The following is a 20,169-nucleotide window of genomic DNA, read 5'->3' as shown; positions in this document are numbered from 1 at the left end:
TCGTCAGTTGTTCTAACAAGGTCAAAGTTTATGTCAATGAGTGAGAGCTTAGTACTATATTTTTTCCCGAATACTGATATTTGTTAATGATTTTATGTTTGTCAAGAAATAAAATGAATTGCTTGTTAATAGTTTTTTTTTCAATAATTTTGTTAATAATTGTCAATATGGAAATTGGTCTATGGTTGCCTACTATTAAAATAGGGAGAAGCTTTCTTGTAAATTGGTGAAACAGTAGCGAGTTTAAGTTGGTCTGGAATGATACCTGCAGTGAGGGAGAGATTGATAATGTGACATAATGGTTGTTTGCATCTTTTAGGAGGCGGAGAGAGAGGAGATCATGGATTTATTTAGGTTCAAACTATTGAACTATTGAGTATTTTAAGTTAATGCATTTTTGTGTAAAACGTGAAATATAGACCAAGTTTAGGGCGTGGTTACAGAGTGGCAACACAATGTGCCGTACAGTAACTAATATATTTTCAATATATTTTTAATACTCCGTCGATTGATATATAACACAACCGATTTGATTAAATGTATTAATGCATTTTTGTAACAAATCGTGAAATATTGTCAGAGCTTAGGGCATGGCTACAGAGTTATAACTTGTTGTGCCGGAAAGTAACTAATATTATTTTAATCTACTATTGGTCCTCTCTCGATTGACATAAAACATTCGAAAATATATTTGTGTTTGATGTGAATGCAGCCGATTTTAATATAAATAACATCGCATTTATTGCGAGGAAAACGTGAAATATGAACCAGGTTTTGGGCATGGTTACAGAGTGACACCTTATTGTGCCGGACAGTGACTAACATACAATCAATCTACTATTAGTTTTCTCTCGATTGATACCCCCGGTATATAATAATCGATAATTAGTTGTGTTTGAAGTGGCTGCAGCCGGTTTGATTAAATGTATTAAGGCGTTTGTTTGTGCCAAAAACGTGAAATATAGGCCATATTCAGGACGTGGTTTCAGAGTGACAACTTTTTGTGCCGGACAGTGAGTATTATACTTTTAATCTACTATTGGTCCTCTCTCGATTGATATATAAGACTCGAAAATAAATTCGTGTTTGATGTGACTACAGCCGATTTGATTACATGAATTGACGCATTTTTTGTACCAAAAACGTGAAATATTGTCACAGTTTAGGGCATGGTTATATTGTGACAACATATTGTGCCGGAAAGAGACTGACATATTTATAATCTACTGTTAATTCTACTGATATATAACATTCGAATATTAAATTTGAGTATGAAGTGACTGCAGCCGATTTAATTATAAATAACATCGCATTTGTGCGATAAACCTGAAATATTATAACTATTTTTTTCGTCTCACAGGTGGTTTATAATGCGTAAAACTATAATTGTCTTTTTTTTAAAAAACGAGGCAGTTATTTATTTGATGAAACTGCCAGCCATATACAGTGCGATAGGGTTTAGCACTTGTATGGCCTTGTTGTATTTTCGTTAAAAGTTTTTGTCAAAAAGAGGGAATTCGGCTATCAAATATCCCAATTTGGATTATTTTAGTCAAATCACCACTGTACACGACAAAAATGCCATTTTTTTAATGCTTGATTTTATTGTGTGCCAGCTTCTATTGTGCGCTATTATTGCGTACCAACTTCACACTGTCCAGCTTTGATTGGTAGCTGGTTTGAGGTAGAAGTTCGTGCTAGTATGGCTGCTCCGAGTGAGGATGTGGATGAACATTTATCCAAAATTTTCACACCTGTTGGTTTTGAATATTACCCATTTAAGGTAACTAATATCAATAATCGCAGGTTGATAGTGAGCCAGAATTATAGCTACACATGGCTTCCAACAATAATTATATTTTGTGTCGACGGCCGTGTTGGTCGCATTCACAAGTCTAGACAGTTGTCATATTATTACCCGGACGCAACACTTCCTTGTAGACACAAATAGCACAGGGCTAATCATAGGTTTATTTGTACACTCGATATATAAGTTTTCAGACGATTTACTGACTGTTTACAAATAAGCTATAATTTGTGTATATCTCATCACAGGGAACCCAGGAACTATAATCAACTGTAATACGCAGTCTCTATGAGCGGGGGAGGAGGGGGGGGGGGGGTATCGGCTAGTATTTAGTCTATTTTTTACACTGGATACCAGCTGATACCCCCCCCCCCCGCGCGCGCTCATAGGGAGTGCATACAGTTGATCATAGTTCCTGGGTAATCCCTGTGATCTCATTAGATAAACAGTCACCTTTCAGCTAAGTCTCTTCAAAGACAAACATTATGCAAAAACATTTGTGTAAAAATAACATCCTAAATAAATTTTTACCTGACGCGTGCAGCTGACATGATAGGGTTTGATCTCAAACAACTGATTGTTTAAAGTTTTCTTCGTTATTGACAGATTAATATAAATTCTTATTTCAGTAAAAAAATGATCCTTCAAATAAATAGTATCTACTTTAAAAGGATTAATTACCCGGTTCTAGTATTCACTGGGTTTTAATTTTGCTTATTTCGCTGACTGGAACGTTGTGTTTTACTAATTGCATACTGTTGTCAATATTGACATTAGCCTTGGCAACTAAATATATAGAGATGTCGGTGGCACTAATATTGATGGCAGGAAGATCTGTTTGTTTGTCTGTCTGTTTTAGCGTAAGTTTGTCTGTGATATCTCATGTATGGATTTCAGTGTGATATCAAGTTGAGTATGATCTTTGTAAATGATGTGACTCAGAGACCCAGCTGTAAGATGAAAATCTAACAGCCCCTAGACAGATACTAAATGTGTAATAGGTAACCATGGTAACACAGAAAATTAGATCACCAATTTATGGTATTAAGACCTAACACACAAAAAACAGCAAAAGTATTTGGTCAAAACCTCCTCAAAATTTTTTTTAAGGAACCTACATTCTTCTCTTTAAAGCGGATGGGTCACGCGCAGGAATTGAGTTCCAATTGACGATTACAACACACGCTAAAAATGCAAAGGCTCATGGGTAGACGCTTGTTTGTAAACATTGACATGCTATGGCCATTTGACATATGCGCAGGTGATGACTCTCTCGCTTTAATGTTTTTGTTGTACCCTGTGATTTACTGAAAAATGTTATTTTTACAGTTAGGAGTTTTCATAATTTTATGACATTCATGACAAATTTTGTGAAAGTCACTGACCCCAGACAAATTAGCTACTACAACTTCCATGATTTTCACTGCGTTGCAAAATTAAGTAAAGAGGTTTACAATATACTGTATTTTGTCCTGGCAACCTGCAGTGATTGTTGAATGTAACATTTTTTTTTTCAGATTGGCTGGTACAATGAAACCGTAGATCCAATATTCAAGCTGGACTATCCCGATGACACCCTGGCTTATATCATTGTCAGCACACCTGGCATGTTTGAAAAAGCGTTTGTGCCATACGTATGTCGACTGAATGCCGAAGATGCCAGGGATCCAGTTGATCAGTGTATTGATTTGTACTACCAGAAGGTCAAAGAGGTCTGTACTTTCTTTTAGTTTGATGAGATCTGTTTTTGATCTGGAGTTTATGGTTAGATTATTTGTATGTGTCTAGAAAAAATACACAAGTGCACTCAATCACTGAAAATATTATTGTCTCAAATTTACTGCTAGTTAATAATCTAATACATTTGTAATAGTGTTAGTTAACACTACTATTAACTTGGTTGTTAATATCATAAATTGTGAGTGCTGCTGATATGTTACTGCTGGTTGATATTTTTATTGATCTGGTACCATTAATGTTAAACCTGATACTGTGATATGTATATTAACCAGATACTACTGTTGGTTGTGATTCGTATTACCAACCACATAATACGGTTAGTTAGTGTTACAAACCTGATACTATTGCTAGTTGGTATTAATAATACTGTTACTTTGTATTACTAACCTTAGTACTGGTAGTTGAAACATGTATTAATAACCTGACACTACTGCTAGTTGGTATTACTCAACTAATACTACTGCTAGTTGTTATTACTAACCTTGATACTACTGCTAGTTTAGTGTGTATGTGAGATAATAATTCAAACTGTTTTTTTGTTCTAGGCATTTCCTGACCATGACATAGAGGTTATACATGACTATGACTTGCATGCCAATAGACGTCCTAAAATACTTGTACAAACAGCAGGACATGTTGCTGGTGCTGCATATTACTATCAAAGAAAAGATGTAAAAAATGATCCTTGGGAGAAAGATCAGGTATAAAATAAATATTACAGTTTGTATTCATTTTCCCATTCATGTATGTATAACAATAACGCTATGGAAAAAGGGGAGGTGCTTGGCATCTTTACTTGAGGGAAATTAGGCACAAAATACCTCACTTAACTCAGTTGTTGATGGTTTACTGACAATTTGGCCAAATTTTTATTTACGTTTTTTTTTTTATTTTCAGAAGATATTTGGTGTGAGCGTACATCCATTGTTTGGAGGTTGGTTTGGTTTCCGTGGAGTCATCATTTTCAAAGATATTCAAAAAATTGAGCTGGAGAAAAAAGAGCCAGTAGACTGTATCCAGGGTGATGAATTAAGAATACAAGTGTTGGAGAAGTTCACCTACCACTGGGCAGACAATTCATTCAGAGATATCATTCCTGTAGTAGAGAAATATTCAGATGAACAGAAAGTTTACTTTAACACACTGCCTGCAGAAAGAAGAAAGTTATTGGAATCACTTGGCATTAAGATAGGTCAACAAGACAGCTGTAAAGAAACATAGACAGAGATGACGATTGCCTCAAGGATATTACCATGGTGATGGTTGCCTTGGGATGTTACCATGGTGATGGTTACCTTGGTTAGATTTTACCATGCTTGTTGTGTGAGAGAAAAAATTATTGTGATGTAATTCAATTATGATAAAATTGTTTTGTATAACACTTTTCTAGTTATTGGTAATCTTTAACTTGAACACTATAGATTTGCAAACCACTATTCCAATTACTGTCTCCCATTCATATTTATTTATTGAAATATTCTGAAAACCAGACACCAGGGTAGATAACTTTATAATTTCACCATTCCTGCCAAAAATGTTCGACCCTACACTAAAGATTATTTTCATATATTTGTTTAGCAGAAGGAGACTACATTGTAAATGATGTCTGTGTCTCTTTAATCTAGATCTGAGAAGTTCTATCTCTATTCGGAGTGACAATCAAAAACAACAGCAGTTTTTACTGCAGCACTAATACACGTACCACACAACTGAGTGTTATCCCTTTTTTGCTCTTTTCCTGAGACATCTAAACATTGTGCCACCGTGTAAAACATGTAATTCTAATTTCCCATTAAAACTATTGTGTTCTTTGTTACATAATTGTTGTATCAGCCATCTAAAGAGAAAGGTCCCTTCAATAGTATTTATTAGAATTGCATTTTCACTGAAGCAGAAACAAAATGTTATAAGACCACAATGCACTGCAAGTTTCATTTTCACCCGCACAACTTGAAAGTCACTCATCTCATCTTTCAAGCACTGTCATTTAAACCTCAAAATTGATGTCGTTTTTATATCACTAATTTATGAACTTGCATTTTGTTATTTTCAACTTCTCTGAAACTGTAATACATTTATTTTGGTAATAAAAGGAAAGTGTCTCATAACGATTTAGGATTGTATGTTAACCCAACTGTATGATTATAAACTAGAGGTCATGTTTTTATTTCCCTTTGGATCCCTTTATCAGGGTCTAATGTTGTTGTGCTGTCTGTGTGTCTGTTGACACGCATTTTGTTTCACAGTCTTAAGAACCTGCTGAAGATGACAATCAGTTACCATGGGAACATGGATCAGGTATAAAAACTTATAGCCTAGAAATACATTATGTCTACTAAAGTCTGGAGGTCTGATGCTCACTGATGAGGCAAACACAAAGAAACAAATGACAGAACTTCGATTTATCTGTAAAAATCTTATTTTTACTTTGAATATGATGCAATTTTGTTGAATTGTTACTATAAAATGACTAATTTTCGCTGGGTTTAAATTTCGCTGATTTACCATTTCGGGTCTATTAAGTAGGTTTAAAATTCACGGTTTTATCATTTAGATAATGTGTTCTATGCTCAATTTTACATATTCACTGGGTTTTAATTTAGCACATTTTTCAGTCGGCGAAATAAGCAAAATTAAAATCCAGTGAATAATTGACCTCTTTACAGTATTGCTGGTGTACGCCACACCCATATCTTGCACATTAACCTCAGTTTGCTATAGCAGAATCCATGGCGATGTTTGAGTGGGCAGCCAACAACCAAATGTAAACAAGGCCTAAATTGACAACGGCATGGATTCATGACTATGGATGATGTAGCTATTTCAGGACATTTCTTACATCATACATTGTAGTCATAATGTGAGAAAGGGATGTCAATGAAATTTCATCGTAATTAAAAAGGGGTAAACACTAAAAAAAAGTGTCTGAGAAATTGACGAGGACAATTAAAAAATAAAATAAAACTTGTGTGATTTTCGTACCAAGTCTGAATGAAATCCAGGAAATTGTAAAAGGAGTTTTTTGGAATGAAAATGGCCGTGAATTGGTTAAAAAAAGATGGCCATGGTGGGTTTATCAATATGTGAAACAAAACATACAAATGCAATAAAGCTGAAACCTAGATTGTTGCATATATTTGATTTATTTTACATGTAGCCACAACACTCCTGTGCATACATCAAAGTACAGTCACTTTGTAGTCACATTATTACAACTATTGTGTTACGTATTAGTCACCAAATTTGTTCCAAAAACTACAATGCTGTAGACACTAAAAGGTAAAACAATGTATTCATAAATTAACAAATCACAGAAATATAGGAAAAGATCAAAATAATTTAACCTTTTCGCCACCAGACTTTGTCCAAATTTTTCTGTAGCTTTTTTTTTTGTATCCATTATTTCTGGAAATGAACTCTATTTTTGGAGACAAAATATTTGGCTATTTTTGTTCTAATCTTCTGAAAAAAAGTGCAAACTATTTGTGATGAAAAGAAGGGAACTGGTGGTGAAAAGTTTAATAAAACAACATAAAAACAACTATTAGAATAATAATGAAATGAAACCAGTTGCCATAGAAATAAGGAATTTATAAATATTTTGATTTAAATACAAGAAAAAAATACACTTATCCACTACCTCCTCTCAACATCCAGACTCGTGTCCACACCTTGACCTTTCCTCAAACAAATGTGAACGCGCAAAATTTTAAAACTTGGATTCAAATGTTAAATTTATGCAAACTAGACAGTGAAATTACATCAAAATTTGACAGGAAAATGAATTAAAACATTTGAGGATGAGAGAGTAATGATGTCACTAATCATGTGACATAGTCGGTACAGTCCACTGCACTAATGTTTTTAATGTTTTATTATCATTTCAAACACCAGACTTTAGAAAACATTATTTGTTGTGCAGTGACTGTCTGGTGGTCAAAGAGTTCATACACTGTGTGACTCAGTATTCCAGTGTTGTGGAAGTAATGTGACTGTGCTACCCAATATGATAGTTGCATACAAAATTATAATAATTTCTAATTTATCGTTTTAAAGGGCGGTAGTCGTAGCGCTACGCACGTGCAACATTTGTGTTGATAAGCATTGATTTTCCCGCAATTCAATGCACTTACACTGATTACAGACTCCTTTGATACCTTCCAATCACCTGAGATGTGGATCCAGAAACAATTCGACCATTTTTAACCTCATCCATAAAGTAAAATGTTGTGCACAATGTTTCCTTACTGTGTCGGTTTAAACAAAATCTGTCCACGTAATATTACTCCAGAATAATAGAAATTTGTGATTTAGATTTCTAGCAAATCAACTATCTTGAATTGGATCATGGAACAAGTGAAAACCAATCTTAAAAATCAAATGATATGCATCAAGGCTCCATTGTGTTAAAACAAAATCTCACATACGGTCATCACGAATAGGACCATCAAATGCATGTGCATATGTTCGATATGATGTCTGATGTACGTGTGAAGTTTGATGCAGGTATGTGCGAGATATAGGTGAATACATATAGACGTAAAAACAGACGCTAGAATGTCAAACCAGAAGTTCCTGTTTCGGATTGCATCAGAATGAGCACTATAAATATGATGCAATATATTTTCACAAACAAAATACACAAATTTACGAATGCTCTGAATTTTATCTCAACTTGATACATCAGATATATTTTGAAAATTGCTTAAACAGCCTACAATTAAATGTAGTGTTCATCACACAAAGTTTTATTCATGAATACACCTGCTCATCAACAATCAAGGACTGCATGGACAAAATAACTTTGCAGTTGATTTGAAGCATAAATATAAAAGGCTGAACTTAATATATATCAAAAAAACTGTTCTTTGATTGGTCTGACTGGTAGGTGTTAGGATTAGGTAGTCAATCAGAAAAAGCTATGCATTGACATTAAACTGTTGGTTGCTAACCAAATTTACATACATTTTTAAATTAGCTCTCATCACAAACTACTGAGATTGTTAGAATGAGTCCTTAACTCACTGATCACATGAAATTTCTCTGCCAGGAATTCTGCATTAGAAACTGTCAGAGATTTGACTGAATATGCCACGTTAAAATAAACGCATTGTAATGACAACATTTTGTTGTTTTGTAAAATAGGTTACATTTCAGTGGTCATTGAATGTCCCCTCTTTGTTAATAATGTCTTCTGACCAATCAGTCGTGTGCTGTGCTGACCATAACAGTGACCAACGAACAAGATTTATATCTCATTTATATAACAGTTTTCTCACTCTCATTTGGCTGACTGACACAAATCACTTGCTAACTTCAATTAAAGCGGAAGAGTAGTCACCTACGCATGCGTCAGATAGCCATAGCGTGCCATTGTTTATAAACAATCGTCTATCCACGAGCCTTTGCGTTTTTTAGCGCGTGTTATCATTGCTTGGGACTCTATTCCCACGTGTCCGCAGGTGACGACTCTCCCACTTTAAGAGAATGTGCTATGATCAAAAGTTCTAACGTGATTATACAGTGAATTATGATTTCTTAATGGTTGCCAGAGAAAGTGTCAGTACTGGTATTTAAACCATGTATGAAAAAAAAATGAAAATTGAGAACACTTGCATTGTGAGTGTTTAAGCAGTTTGGCACCTGCAAAGGTGAATTCAATGGTAACTATAATGTCAATAGATATTCATGACTGGAGCTAACAGAACCAAAGTAACAAATGCAGAGCTAACATAACCTGCTAGACTATTTAATACATACATTATGTTTACACTGAACAGATAATGATTCTAATATGCAAGATATTAAACATACACTGCATGTAATAAGCCTAAATACATCATTTAATGTTTCTATGATATTTCTTCTTTATTCTATGTTTGTTGTGTATTTTGGAAATCAAATATACCTACCATCAGTTCCACAGTGCTGTAACCAACATTTGATTATCATAAATGAACATTTGAGCAAGTGACTCTACCATGTTACAACTACAACTTAATAAGCATGCATTATAACAGAACAGGATGGGACTGCAGAACAATCTTTAAACAACATTGCTAAATTTTATATGAAAACAGTGGGGTGTGTGTAGCTATGTGAAAAGCACAGAACATAACTTAATTTTAATATTCTTATAAATCAAGCAGAAGGTATTCACATTTCAGTGTTTATTATTAATACATGCTTAACAAATTCATCTAGGTCAATCAAACTAAGCCCAAGAATTTCAATCAATATATTACAATCGATTGGGTGTGAAGTACTGTAAGTATGGTATAATGTTTAGTATTTCAGTTTCAACTGCAAGAAAATCAGATTCTATTTGTTTTTATTACATTATCCAATATTGATATCTGTCTATCATGAAAACCACAGAATGCGTTTGGTACATAGAAATTGTGAAAAAAAGACTAGGGTATAAACAATTTTCTAGTACAATTTGTATCTCTTATTTCCTCTTGTGTACAACTATTTTCTTCAAATTTGCACTGCTATTTCTAATAATCTACTCCTTAGTATATGACAGTTTGTATCTTAATAACTTTTAAGTTAAAATAACAGATGTACGTCATCAGTGATGCAGTACAAAATACAAAGCTAATGATAATTTTAAGTAGATAAATATGAATCAATGAATGTATTAGAAATATAGTTTAAAGCGAGGGAGTCGTCCCCTGCGTCTGCATCAGATGGCCATAGCGTGTCAGTGTTTACAAACAAGCGTCTACCCATGAGCCTTCGAGTTTTTAGCACGTGTTATCACTTAGGACTCAATTCCCGCACATGCACAAGTGACTACCCTTCCACTTTAAGTATTCTATATAATAACTGCAAATTCTGCATAACTCCGGTTATGAATTGATTTTAACATTTATAACGCAAAACCACATGCATTACATTCTTGTTTAGTTTACATGCATATCACCACAAGTAGGCGCACTAATATAGTACCGGTTTACATGTATTGAAAACTGCTTTAGTTTTGTGACACAAATTTTTGAAAATTTCAGGAAAATTGTGATATTTTGTAGCAGTGAAAAATAAAGGGTTTACAGTATATATACTATGCAAGAATGATAACTCCAATAAAAGTAGCATTCAGAAATAGAAATCTACTTGAAACACAAAAAAGATGGCAAAATTCCCCATTTCTTCAGTATAATAAAACATTTATAATTAACTCAGTGTTGGTTAATATTATGAGGTTATCACAAGAATACTGCAAAGTATACTCAAAAGCAGTATGGTGAATGTATAGACCAATGTGTAGCACAGATTGATGTGTTGCCATACTGCCTGAGTGCATTCTTTGCGGTATTCTTGTGATAACCTCATTACATCTCTTCCCTGCTTGTAGTAATACTTCAATGGGAGAAAACAGCCTTGAATGGCAACAACAAATATTTCGGGCAAACATTTGCATTCAATGGCGAGATTCTATTCTCATCACATGCTGATAACGATTCTGTGTCTCAGTAAACAAGAATAGTGTTCTAATGTGACGTAAACGAGATGCACAATTTCCAAATAAGTCAGACATTCGCACACATTTAAGTAACATTTTTGAACACATTATACAGTATTTTACGGATGGGTAAGTTATATTGTGTTGGGTGTCAGATATATAATAATCCTTGGTCAATTATCTCCTCTCTAGGTTATTAAAACTGAATATTGGAATCCATTTCAGTAACTATTTCTTTAATGTAATATCTGTTATCACTCACAATATAAATAAGCAAATAATCTAATACACTACAGTGCATAGAAAGTTATATAAAAATCACCTTTAACTATTGGAGTAAATTATAACAGAACAAACACACAGTACTGCAATGATACACTTGTAATGAATGGCATTTGAAGCATGCTATACTTGCACTGTTATGTCATGTTCAATATCTTCTTGTATACACTGATAATCATAGACAATCACTAGGATTTATATCCTACTCTGTCAGATTGTATTACAATTACTTTACTCATTATTGTTTTATGGATAATAAACTTCATTTCACTAAGCTTCAATACACGGAGCTCTACTAGTAAAAATAAAGCGACATATTGTTAGCCATAAAACCAATAATACGTAAAGAACAAGGCGTTCAAACTAACACTGTGAGACTGCATACAACTATTACTATACAACTAAACTCTTCACATCTTGGGACTTTGCTTGGACATGCGTCATGGTAATTTATGTAATTACAGTCGGTTCTTGACGTCCTGTTAACTCTCTTAACTGTGATAAACCTAAAGCTATTTCTACCAAGGGTTTCAAGACCACCTGAAAACAAATATTTAACAATACGTTATTCAAATTATGTGACGCTAAATTGATGTATATACACGACAACTGTGTTTGATTGCGATATCATTTTGAAAGGCTTTTGGGTCGTTATTTTCGTCATAGAAGTGCTTTAACACTAGAGGGCACAATTTACAGGAATGATGCATGTGGCATTGAGAACATGAACATAGTCAGGTGACTTTACCTGTGAATCCATGGAATGGTAAGACTCCTCGCTTTCGTAACTATCAATATACAGCCGCACAGTAGCACCAACACTACCTGTTCCACTGAGACGAAATATAGCACGGGAACCATCTTCAAATATAATTCTTATTCCCTGAAAATAAAATTTGAGGTTATGTCACAAAATCTGTTTTTAAAGTGGGACTGATGCATGAGAAGAATGTGCTCATACTTTTCCCAAAAACTGACTTATTTCTTGTTTATGAAATTGTTTCTAAGGTAGACGACTAATTAGGCACATCTAGTTAAGCCTAATATACAAGATTGAAATTCCAATGGAAGTCTAAATTCTAAATTGGAAAACAAATAATGATCATTTGATGTGATCCTTGGGACTGAGAAACTCCCCAGTATAGGGAAAATGTGTTGTATTTGTAGCATGGAACCCACATCAATATGACATAGTATGATGGGCACCTTCCTTTACAGTTTTTCTGACTTGATCATGTATTTTATTAGTTTGTTAGTTATTTCTACATAACAGCTTCTAAAAAAAAATGTTTCATTGCACCCTAGTTTTATAACAAACCAGAGTTGATCAAAACTTACCTGATTCTTAGATACACTGTTGTCAATGGGATCTGTATAACAGAAATCATCAGCCTTAGCTACTTTGTAAGTTTTACCATGGCAACTATAATCTTTGCCGACATATCCAGGATCAGCGACGAGTGCTCGTAAATTAGCCATCATCTGATTGGCTGGTTCAGCATCCACATTTTCATAGTCATATCTGTGAACAGACACAATTAAAGTATAATTATAAAGTGCACATTTGAGTAAATTAATAATAAATAAAACTCAAACAAATAATGGTCAATTACTGTTTTTTACAAAAAGAAAATCTTTTAATTAAATTGTTTTCAAACATTTAGCAGCAGAACTAGGTGTCCAGGTGTATGCCAATTATTATACACTACATAATGATACTTGTATCACAAAATGTGCTGACCAATCAGAATTGCACATTCAGTCATGTGACGCCATGATATCATTAAACAATGCATACAGTTTCTGTTATCCCAATTCAAGGTAAATACAAATATTACCAATACTTCAAATAAACAAGTACTATAAAATGACTAATTTTCACTGGGTTTAAATTTCACTGATTTACCATTTCAGGCATATTCAGTGGGTTTCAAATTCACGGTTTTATCATTTAGATAGTGTGTTCTATTCTAAATTTTACATATTCACTGGGCATTTTAGCGAAACAAGCAAAATTAAAACCCAGTGAATAATTAACCCTTTTACAGTATTTGTATGCCACAGCCATTATTGACTAAATATCCTCACTACATTATATAGAAAATACTAACCCCTCATACTGTAGAATACTTTATTTTCACTTGGAATTTATTTTCGCTATTTTCGCTGAAGGGATGATTCCGTGAAAATAAAATCCAGGGAATATACTTTTTTTCCTATATTTCACATTAAACTCATCAAAAATCAGTGAAAATAAATTCCATACAAAATGCCCATAAAGCTATTCCAGCGAAAATAAAGTATTCCACAGTATACCAGTAAATTGTCAGACATAATATAAGTACCGGCATGCAGCAAATAATATGGCCCTTCCCATGATGCATTGTACAATAACAAAAATATTCAAACCAAATACAAAATTGAATCTAATCCAAAAACAATGTGCTAAAGTGACCGATACTTAACTATTCTCGGACTATTCTTTTTTTTACCAATAATGGTTGCCAGGCAGTGAAAATGACCAGCGGTCCACCCCCAAAAATATCAGCAAAAGCGAATTACAAATCACTTTTGTTTCATTTAAATTGCAGAATAAAACAACATGTCACAGTGGGCCACCATTGTTAGATTGAAATCAATGTACAATTTATTAAAAAGCTACCCAAGGACCCTGCTCATTCCTCTAACCTGCTTCTTGAATGTGCTCGACAGGGACTAAATAATTCACTAAGCCAATAACCATAGCAACGTCATTACCTTGTAAAGAAATTTCTCCCATATTTCTTCCAGTGAGTTTTAAGTACCTCTTCCACAGATTGTTCTCTAACGGCTAGTATTGACAACCAGGCCAACACCGCCCATAGTCCATCTTTTTCCCTTATATGGTCACTTCCTGTTCCAAAACTCTCCTCCCCACAAATTGACAGTCTGTTGGCATCCATCAAGTTGCCAAAAAACTTCCAGCCCGTTGGAACCTCAAAAAATTCAACTCCTTTTTCCTTGGCGACCCTGTAAAGTTAAAGATTTAATGAGGGGCAAATTTTCGAAAAATCGGTAAGTCAGTAAAAATTGTAAAAATGTTGTCGCTGTGAAAATGTATCTGGGGATTCTATAGAGTGTCGGCGACTTTTGCAAAATGTTGACTGCATGAATGCCATCATGACGTGACAATTCTTAGCAGCACAATCTAAATGTTTGCAGCATCTAATGATTAATTCGTTTCCTGTTTTTCATGATATTCTTAACTGAGGTACATGTCTATTCATAATTTTGGAGACAGTTGTCCATGAAGCACATGACAATCAATGTTTACCATAGTATAAGTAAACAACATTGTACTGTTTGTTAGTAAAGCACCTCCACTATAAGCACATAGATAAGGTATGCAAACAGCTCATAATTTGGATAATTCATATCATATAATAAAGTTATGTTCAAAGGTGATAAGTTAAGCCACAAAACAGAAGTTCAAGTCGAAAAGAGTTGTAGAGTGCAACATATGAAAAGACACGTCTGTCATGTATATAATTTTTTTGTATTTTGTGGTCATAGAATACCTATCCAGAGCTCCACCAGTGGGCATACTACGTGCCAATCCCTTCAATCCAGTCTTCTGTAAATAGGGGATACAATCAGCATTGGCCGCAATGACAGCCACAGAGTCAGACGGTGTTACAAAGAAACCATTCTGACCAAGAATCATATTACGATCCTACAACATATAAAGAGAGACAACAAAGAAATTAATTAAATTCATATTAGTAACCTTGCAATAATTCAAAAAAGAGTTCATGCAAGTCATGATACTTACGCCATCACCGTCAAAGGCTGCACCAAATCCATATACACCAGTTTTCATTGTATTAACCAAATCTGATGCATAGGTCAAGTTAGGGTCAGGATGGTGTCCACCAAAGTCTTCCAAAGGAACACAGTTGATAAGTCCATCCTCAGCAGCACCAAGTTCCTCGCAAAGTATCCGCTTAGCATAAGGCCCTACAACTGTTAAGTATAAAACATCTAGTTATTTAAATGCATACAGTAGTCGTTGATTTTAATGTAAATGTATATTTGAGTGCATGTGTACATATCTGTACATTGTAACTCTTGTTATACAGACATGCTATCTCTTGATATGTATTACAGCAAAGGCAAATCATTTTGTTATACAATAGATTTGAACCAAATCCATCAATGAATACCTGAAATATGACAACACTATAAAGGCTTTATAATGTTGCAGTATTGATCTGATTGACACTTATATGACAAGCATGTTATAGTCAGGTGCAGATATTTTGAGAAAAAGTATACCCGGTATTGAACAAGCAGATTTTGATACACACAAGACTGAAAACTATGTATATTAGCTTACTGATTAGTCCATTTTAATAGACAAGAAGAATATTCTGGGAATCTTTTTGCATTTGGATATCGTTTTAAGGTTATTACGAAGATACCTCAAAGTATGCACTCAGACAATACACCGTTGCATTGACCTCTGTTGCGTGTCGGATGAGACTCCCACTGTACTGTCTTTGTGCATACTTTGAGATATCCTCGTAATAACCTGATATTCATAAGTTATATACAGTTGTTACTTTAATAGTCAATAAGGACCTCAAATAAAATTGAAACAGCGACAAGATAAGCTTACCTCCATGCATGGAGTCAATAACAAATTTCAAATTGGTTGTCAACAGTTTCTTGAGAATCTCAAAATCAAATATTTCCTTCATGGATGCTAAGTAGTCTTCAACGGGGTCAACGACTTCTACTGTAAACTTCCTCTCATCCACATCAAATTCTTGAACTCCAACCTTTTTGAGGTCAATCTTCAGATCAGGGCATGTGAAATATTCATCCAATTTGGTAGTTAATTGGTGAATCTTGTTGGTGACTGCCTCCGGTGCAGCGCCTGAATAAAGAATTCAGTAATATGTATCAACACATGTAACAATAATACTGTATTTAACGCACAGGTCAGTAAATCAGTCTTACTTTAAAAATAAAATTTAAAAAGTGCCCTATTTATGGAAACCATTGAGCAGAGATAAAAACACCTAATGTTATACATTGTACCAACATTTAAGGATCCATCGTTTTCAACATATTCTGAATATAGACAATTACCCATGCATACTCCAGAATTATATATTTATGAAATTCAGTAATATCTTTCCCTGATACAACTATTAAATATTAATACAACATACTGCGTTGTGTGAAATCTGGTATTTAAAAAATAATTGATAGTTATTTAATGTATTGTATTTTATATTTCCACGTAATTTCAAATAAACTGTTGAATGAATTAAAAAAAACACCCAATGATTAGACAACATACTTATGCAAATTTTGTCTAATTGCACACTAATTAAAAAAAATTATGAGGCACATTCCTAATTCAGTATGGCATCTTCATGCGTATGACAAACATTTTTATGTTAATTACCTCCATTTGAAATGTTGAATTTAATTCCAAAATCTCCTTTAGGACCGCCTGGGTTGTGGCTTGCCGTTAGAATGATGCCACCACTAGCTTGACGCTTACGAATAACACAGGAGACAGCTGGTGTAGAGAACAAACCATTCTGTCCAACAATCACTTTGCTGACCTATCAGAACAAAACAAGTTATTAAATTAACATTTAAAAAAATTGAAATTGGTGCGAAGTAATTAAGTTACCGGTACTTAAAAATTAATAAACAATAGTGTTAATTAAAGGCAGCCATATTAGAATAATGTCAAAACCTTTAATGTGGTCTCTGTACATAAAAAAATATCATTTATAATTTATTACCATAGCTACAAAAATAACAAAAATCATACAAAATGTATAAAATATTTTAGTAAGTTACTGGGGAAGTTTAAATTCTTTTCGTGTTTAGATATAGTATATAATGGTATTATATTGAATGTATAAAAGTGACAATCATTTGACTTGATGATTGTAGCTAACAATATGCGGGTATTTGCTGCAGTCTGTTACACGTGTATGATATACTACACACACAGTTGAAATGGTGTCACGGTGATGAATAATTAAGGTAGCAACAGGGGAAAATGATTCGTTGTTGGTAGCACGTCTGTAGATGAAGCTAGCTAGAAAACAAACAAAACCAGATAACAAGAAAACAAAGACGCAATTGTCCATTCTACAGTGCTACAAACATCCTATGCAATGCACAGGTAATTCATGAGAATAAAGACTTCTTCAGAACCATTCAAAATTGATAATTGTTAACAAAAAAAAAGTTCAAATAGCCATCACTACAGCTGATGCATAATTTAAATTGTAAAATATTCAAATTCAAGTCAGAGAAATTATCATGCAAGGTCATAATTTCGGATTTATAATTTGAAAAATAAGTGCAACAATAGAATAACTAAAGAAAGTAAACAGAACAAAAAATATTGAAGCAATAAATGCAGTGTTTTTGTTTTTAATGGAAATAAGATACTGATAATTCTGAGATACAATCTTGGGAATGCATTTAATAGCAGGCCATCGTCCTGTAACAACCAGCCAAAAAATAAATAAATAGGCTCTAGGCAGTGGGGAGACCACAAAGTAGACAACCAATTTGGGCTTATAGCAGCTGCCATATGGCCAGTGGCTGGCTATTAACAAAACCCCTGCTGGCTATGTACAACATACAAATTATTTTATTTACTTATATCTGAACTTTCAGATGATATATAGGTTATAGTAAGCTTTGTAACTTTTATAGAATGTCTGAATCAATTTTTAGCTTGTTTTTTTTTTTTAAGTTGTATTGTCAACTAAAATTGTTGCAAGCCAAAAATCAAATATGAGCATACAGGAGTTACCGTTATCAAAACCTGTTACTTATTGCCTTCACTACCATAAATCCAGTCATGCACTGCTGTTTGAATTTGTACTTTGAGTACTATAATAATAATAATAATAATAATAATAATAATGAATTTATTGCATCCTTAGAAATAATTTCCATTGGTTGACAGCAATAAAATGTTAGTAATAAAGTACAATACATATAAAATTAAAGTAAAAGTAAAATGTCAGTTATTGTTATTTCTGATTTCAAATATTTTGTACAAGTATTCACCAACTTGTCTTATTAGTACATCTTCTCTTGAACTCATAATATATTTAAATATCTGGACATCACTTTGCAATTCTTCTGGAATATTGATATTATTAAATAGCTTTTGTCTTTCTGTTTGGTACCTCAGACATTCCATGAAGAAATGTTCTTCATTTTCAATTTTGATCTGGGAACATTGCTTGCTAAACATAACTAATCTAGGGAGTACATAAAAGCTCAAAGTTCACTCAGATGCAGTGGTAACAAAACATGGGTAAAATATTTGTCCTATAAATTCGAAAAGAAGGGACATAATGGCGATAAAGGAAACAAGAGACTGGTGTGTGTCTTGGACTAATCATAATGGGAAATGCTTAACATGGAATATTGATTTTGTAATATGGTAAATCTTTGATCGACAAACTGAGCATTCTGTGTACGATTCAGTGATCTAGTCCTGAAAATTCAATTACAATCAAAACACAGAACAGCTTGGTGTAGTTCGGATATTGGCGATTAGCATAGCAGTTTCATTTATCACAGTTGTACATTACTTACATGGTCTCTGACAAATACAACTTTAAGTTAGTCAATCACAAAAAAAAAAGGTGAACCAATATCATATAAATCCTTGATATGACGTAACTGTTTTATAGTGATTGCCAAAACTTTCAAAGAAATCAAATAATTTAAACATTTTTCAGTATTAAAAATGAGTTGATTTGTAGATTTGTATTTGCAAGACTGAACAGTAACTGAAAAATCACTAAAAAGAAAAAAGCTATTTTGGTTCAATTTTTAATTTGAATGTGTAATATCATATGTAGATTTGAATTGCTTTAAGTACGTATCAAGTTGCGTACATGCAATACATGATGTGTTATTCATTTCATATATTAAAGTTAATTCTGTGTTGACTTTACACTTGTAAACACAACCTGGTAACAATAAGATGAAAGTGAACTGTAAAACTAATAATTTTGTTTAAATCATGGCATTTATTTATTTAGTTAGTTTCTTTAATTATAATGTTGTATATATTTTTTTAGTTTTTACATTATTTTACAATTTTAGGTATTTTTTGTTTATAGTTTTGTCGCGAACAAGCACTTGATTATAACTAACTTATGAATATTATTAGCGAAATGTAATTATTTAATTAGTAGCACACTTATCCACTATAATAAAAACATATAGACTAATATAGGATACTCGGACAGAAATACGGCCTGGGTGTTCTATATATAATCGGGGCCCTGCGGTAGCGTGTCCATTAACTAATAATAGGATACGAGTTATTTTACTTACTTTGTTTGCAGCGCACATCTGTATTATTATGCGACAAGCTTCTTTCATGTAAAAACGCCCATCCCCACCAACAACGAGGGTACTGCCCTGTAGAGCATCACCCATCGCTGATAGTGTCGCCTGGACAAAATTTTCCGTGTATGGGGCATGCTTAAATACGGTAACCGGTTTTCTCAGGCCACTAGTTCCCGGTTTTTGTCCCTCTATGGGCTTCGTCTGTACGGCAATGCATCGCAACGTCATCGTTATACAAACAATAAATATAAGAAAACAGGCGACAGTGTATAAATGAAATTGAATCAACCCGTTTCCCGAAAACTAGTACAGCTGACCGTGCAGACAGGCAGGAGACACACCGAGATTCCGCAACAGGAGATGGGATATGGGCCAATGACCGGACACTTTGACCTCACAAACGAAACACGTCGACGTGGGAAAATGTATTACTTTGAAGGGAAATTTGTCAAATATGATGGGTATTTCAATCATC

The 20,169-nt window shown here is 33.7% G+C and overlaps 2 protein-coding genes across 2 annotated transcripts; one reads left to right on the top strand and one right to left on the bottom strand.

Moving 5' to 3' along the window:
• The first annotated feature begins 1,636 nt into the window (after positions 1-1,636).
• Positions 1,637-4,928, top strand: LOC100368262 (cyanocobalamin reductase / alkylcobalamin dealkylase-like). Its single transcript, XM_002732225.4, has 4 exons — positions 1,637-1,783; positions 3,325-3,519; positions 4,093-4,248; positions 4,445-4,928. Exons 1-4 carry the CDS (start codon positions 1,703-1,705, stop codon positions 4,766-4,768), a joined length of 756 nt encoding a protein of 251 aa, XP_002732271.2. The 5' UTR covers positions 1,637-1,702; the 3' UTR covers positions 4,769-4,928.
• Positions 4,929-11,230: 6,302 nt separating this feature from the next.
• On the bottom strand, positions 11,231-20,062 carry LOC100367965 (phosphoglucomutase-1). Its single transcript, XM_085503105.1, has 9 exons — positions 19,680-20,062; positions 16,753-16,915; positions 15,955-16,215; positions 15,109-15,299; positions 14,855-15,009; positions 14,055-14,306; positions 12,636-12,819; positions 12,046-12,180; positions 11,231-11,837 (listed from the first exon to the last, which is right to left on the bottom strand). Exons 1-9 carry the CDS (start codon positions 19,920-19,922, stop codon positions 11,748-11,750), a joined length of 1,674 nt encoding a protein of 557 aa, XP_085359231.1. The 5' UTR covers positions 19,923-20,062; the 3' UTR covers positions 11,231-11,747.
• Between the last annotated feature and the right edge of the window lie 107 nt (positions 20,063-20,169).

This window comes from Saccoglossus kowalevskii, chromosome 9 (assembly GCF_978046115.1).
Source record: "Saccoglossus kowalevskii chromosome 9, keSacKowa6.1, whole genome shotgun sequence".
Taxonomy (NCBI): Eukaryota; Metazoa; Hemichordata; class Enteropneusta; family Harrimaniidae; genus Saccoglossus; species Saccoglossus kowalevskii.
Note: the sequence above shows the minus strand (reverse complement) of the source record. Positions and strands in the feature narration are given on the sequence as shown.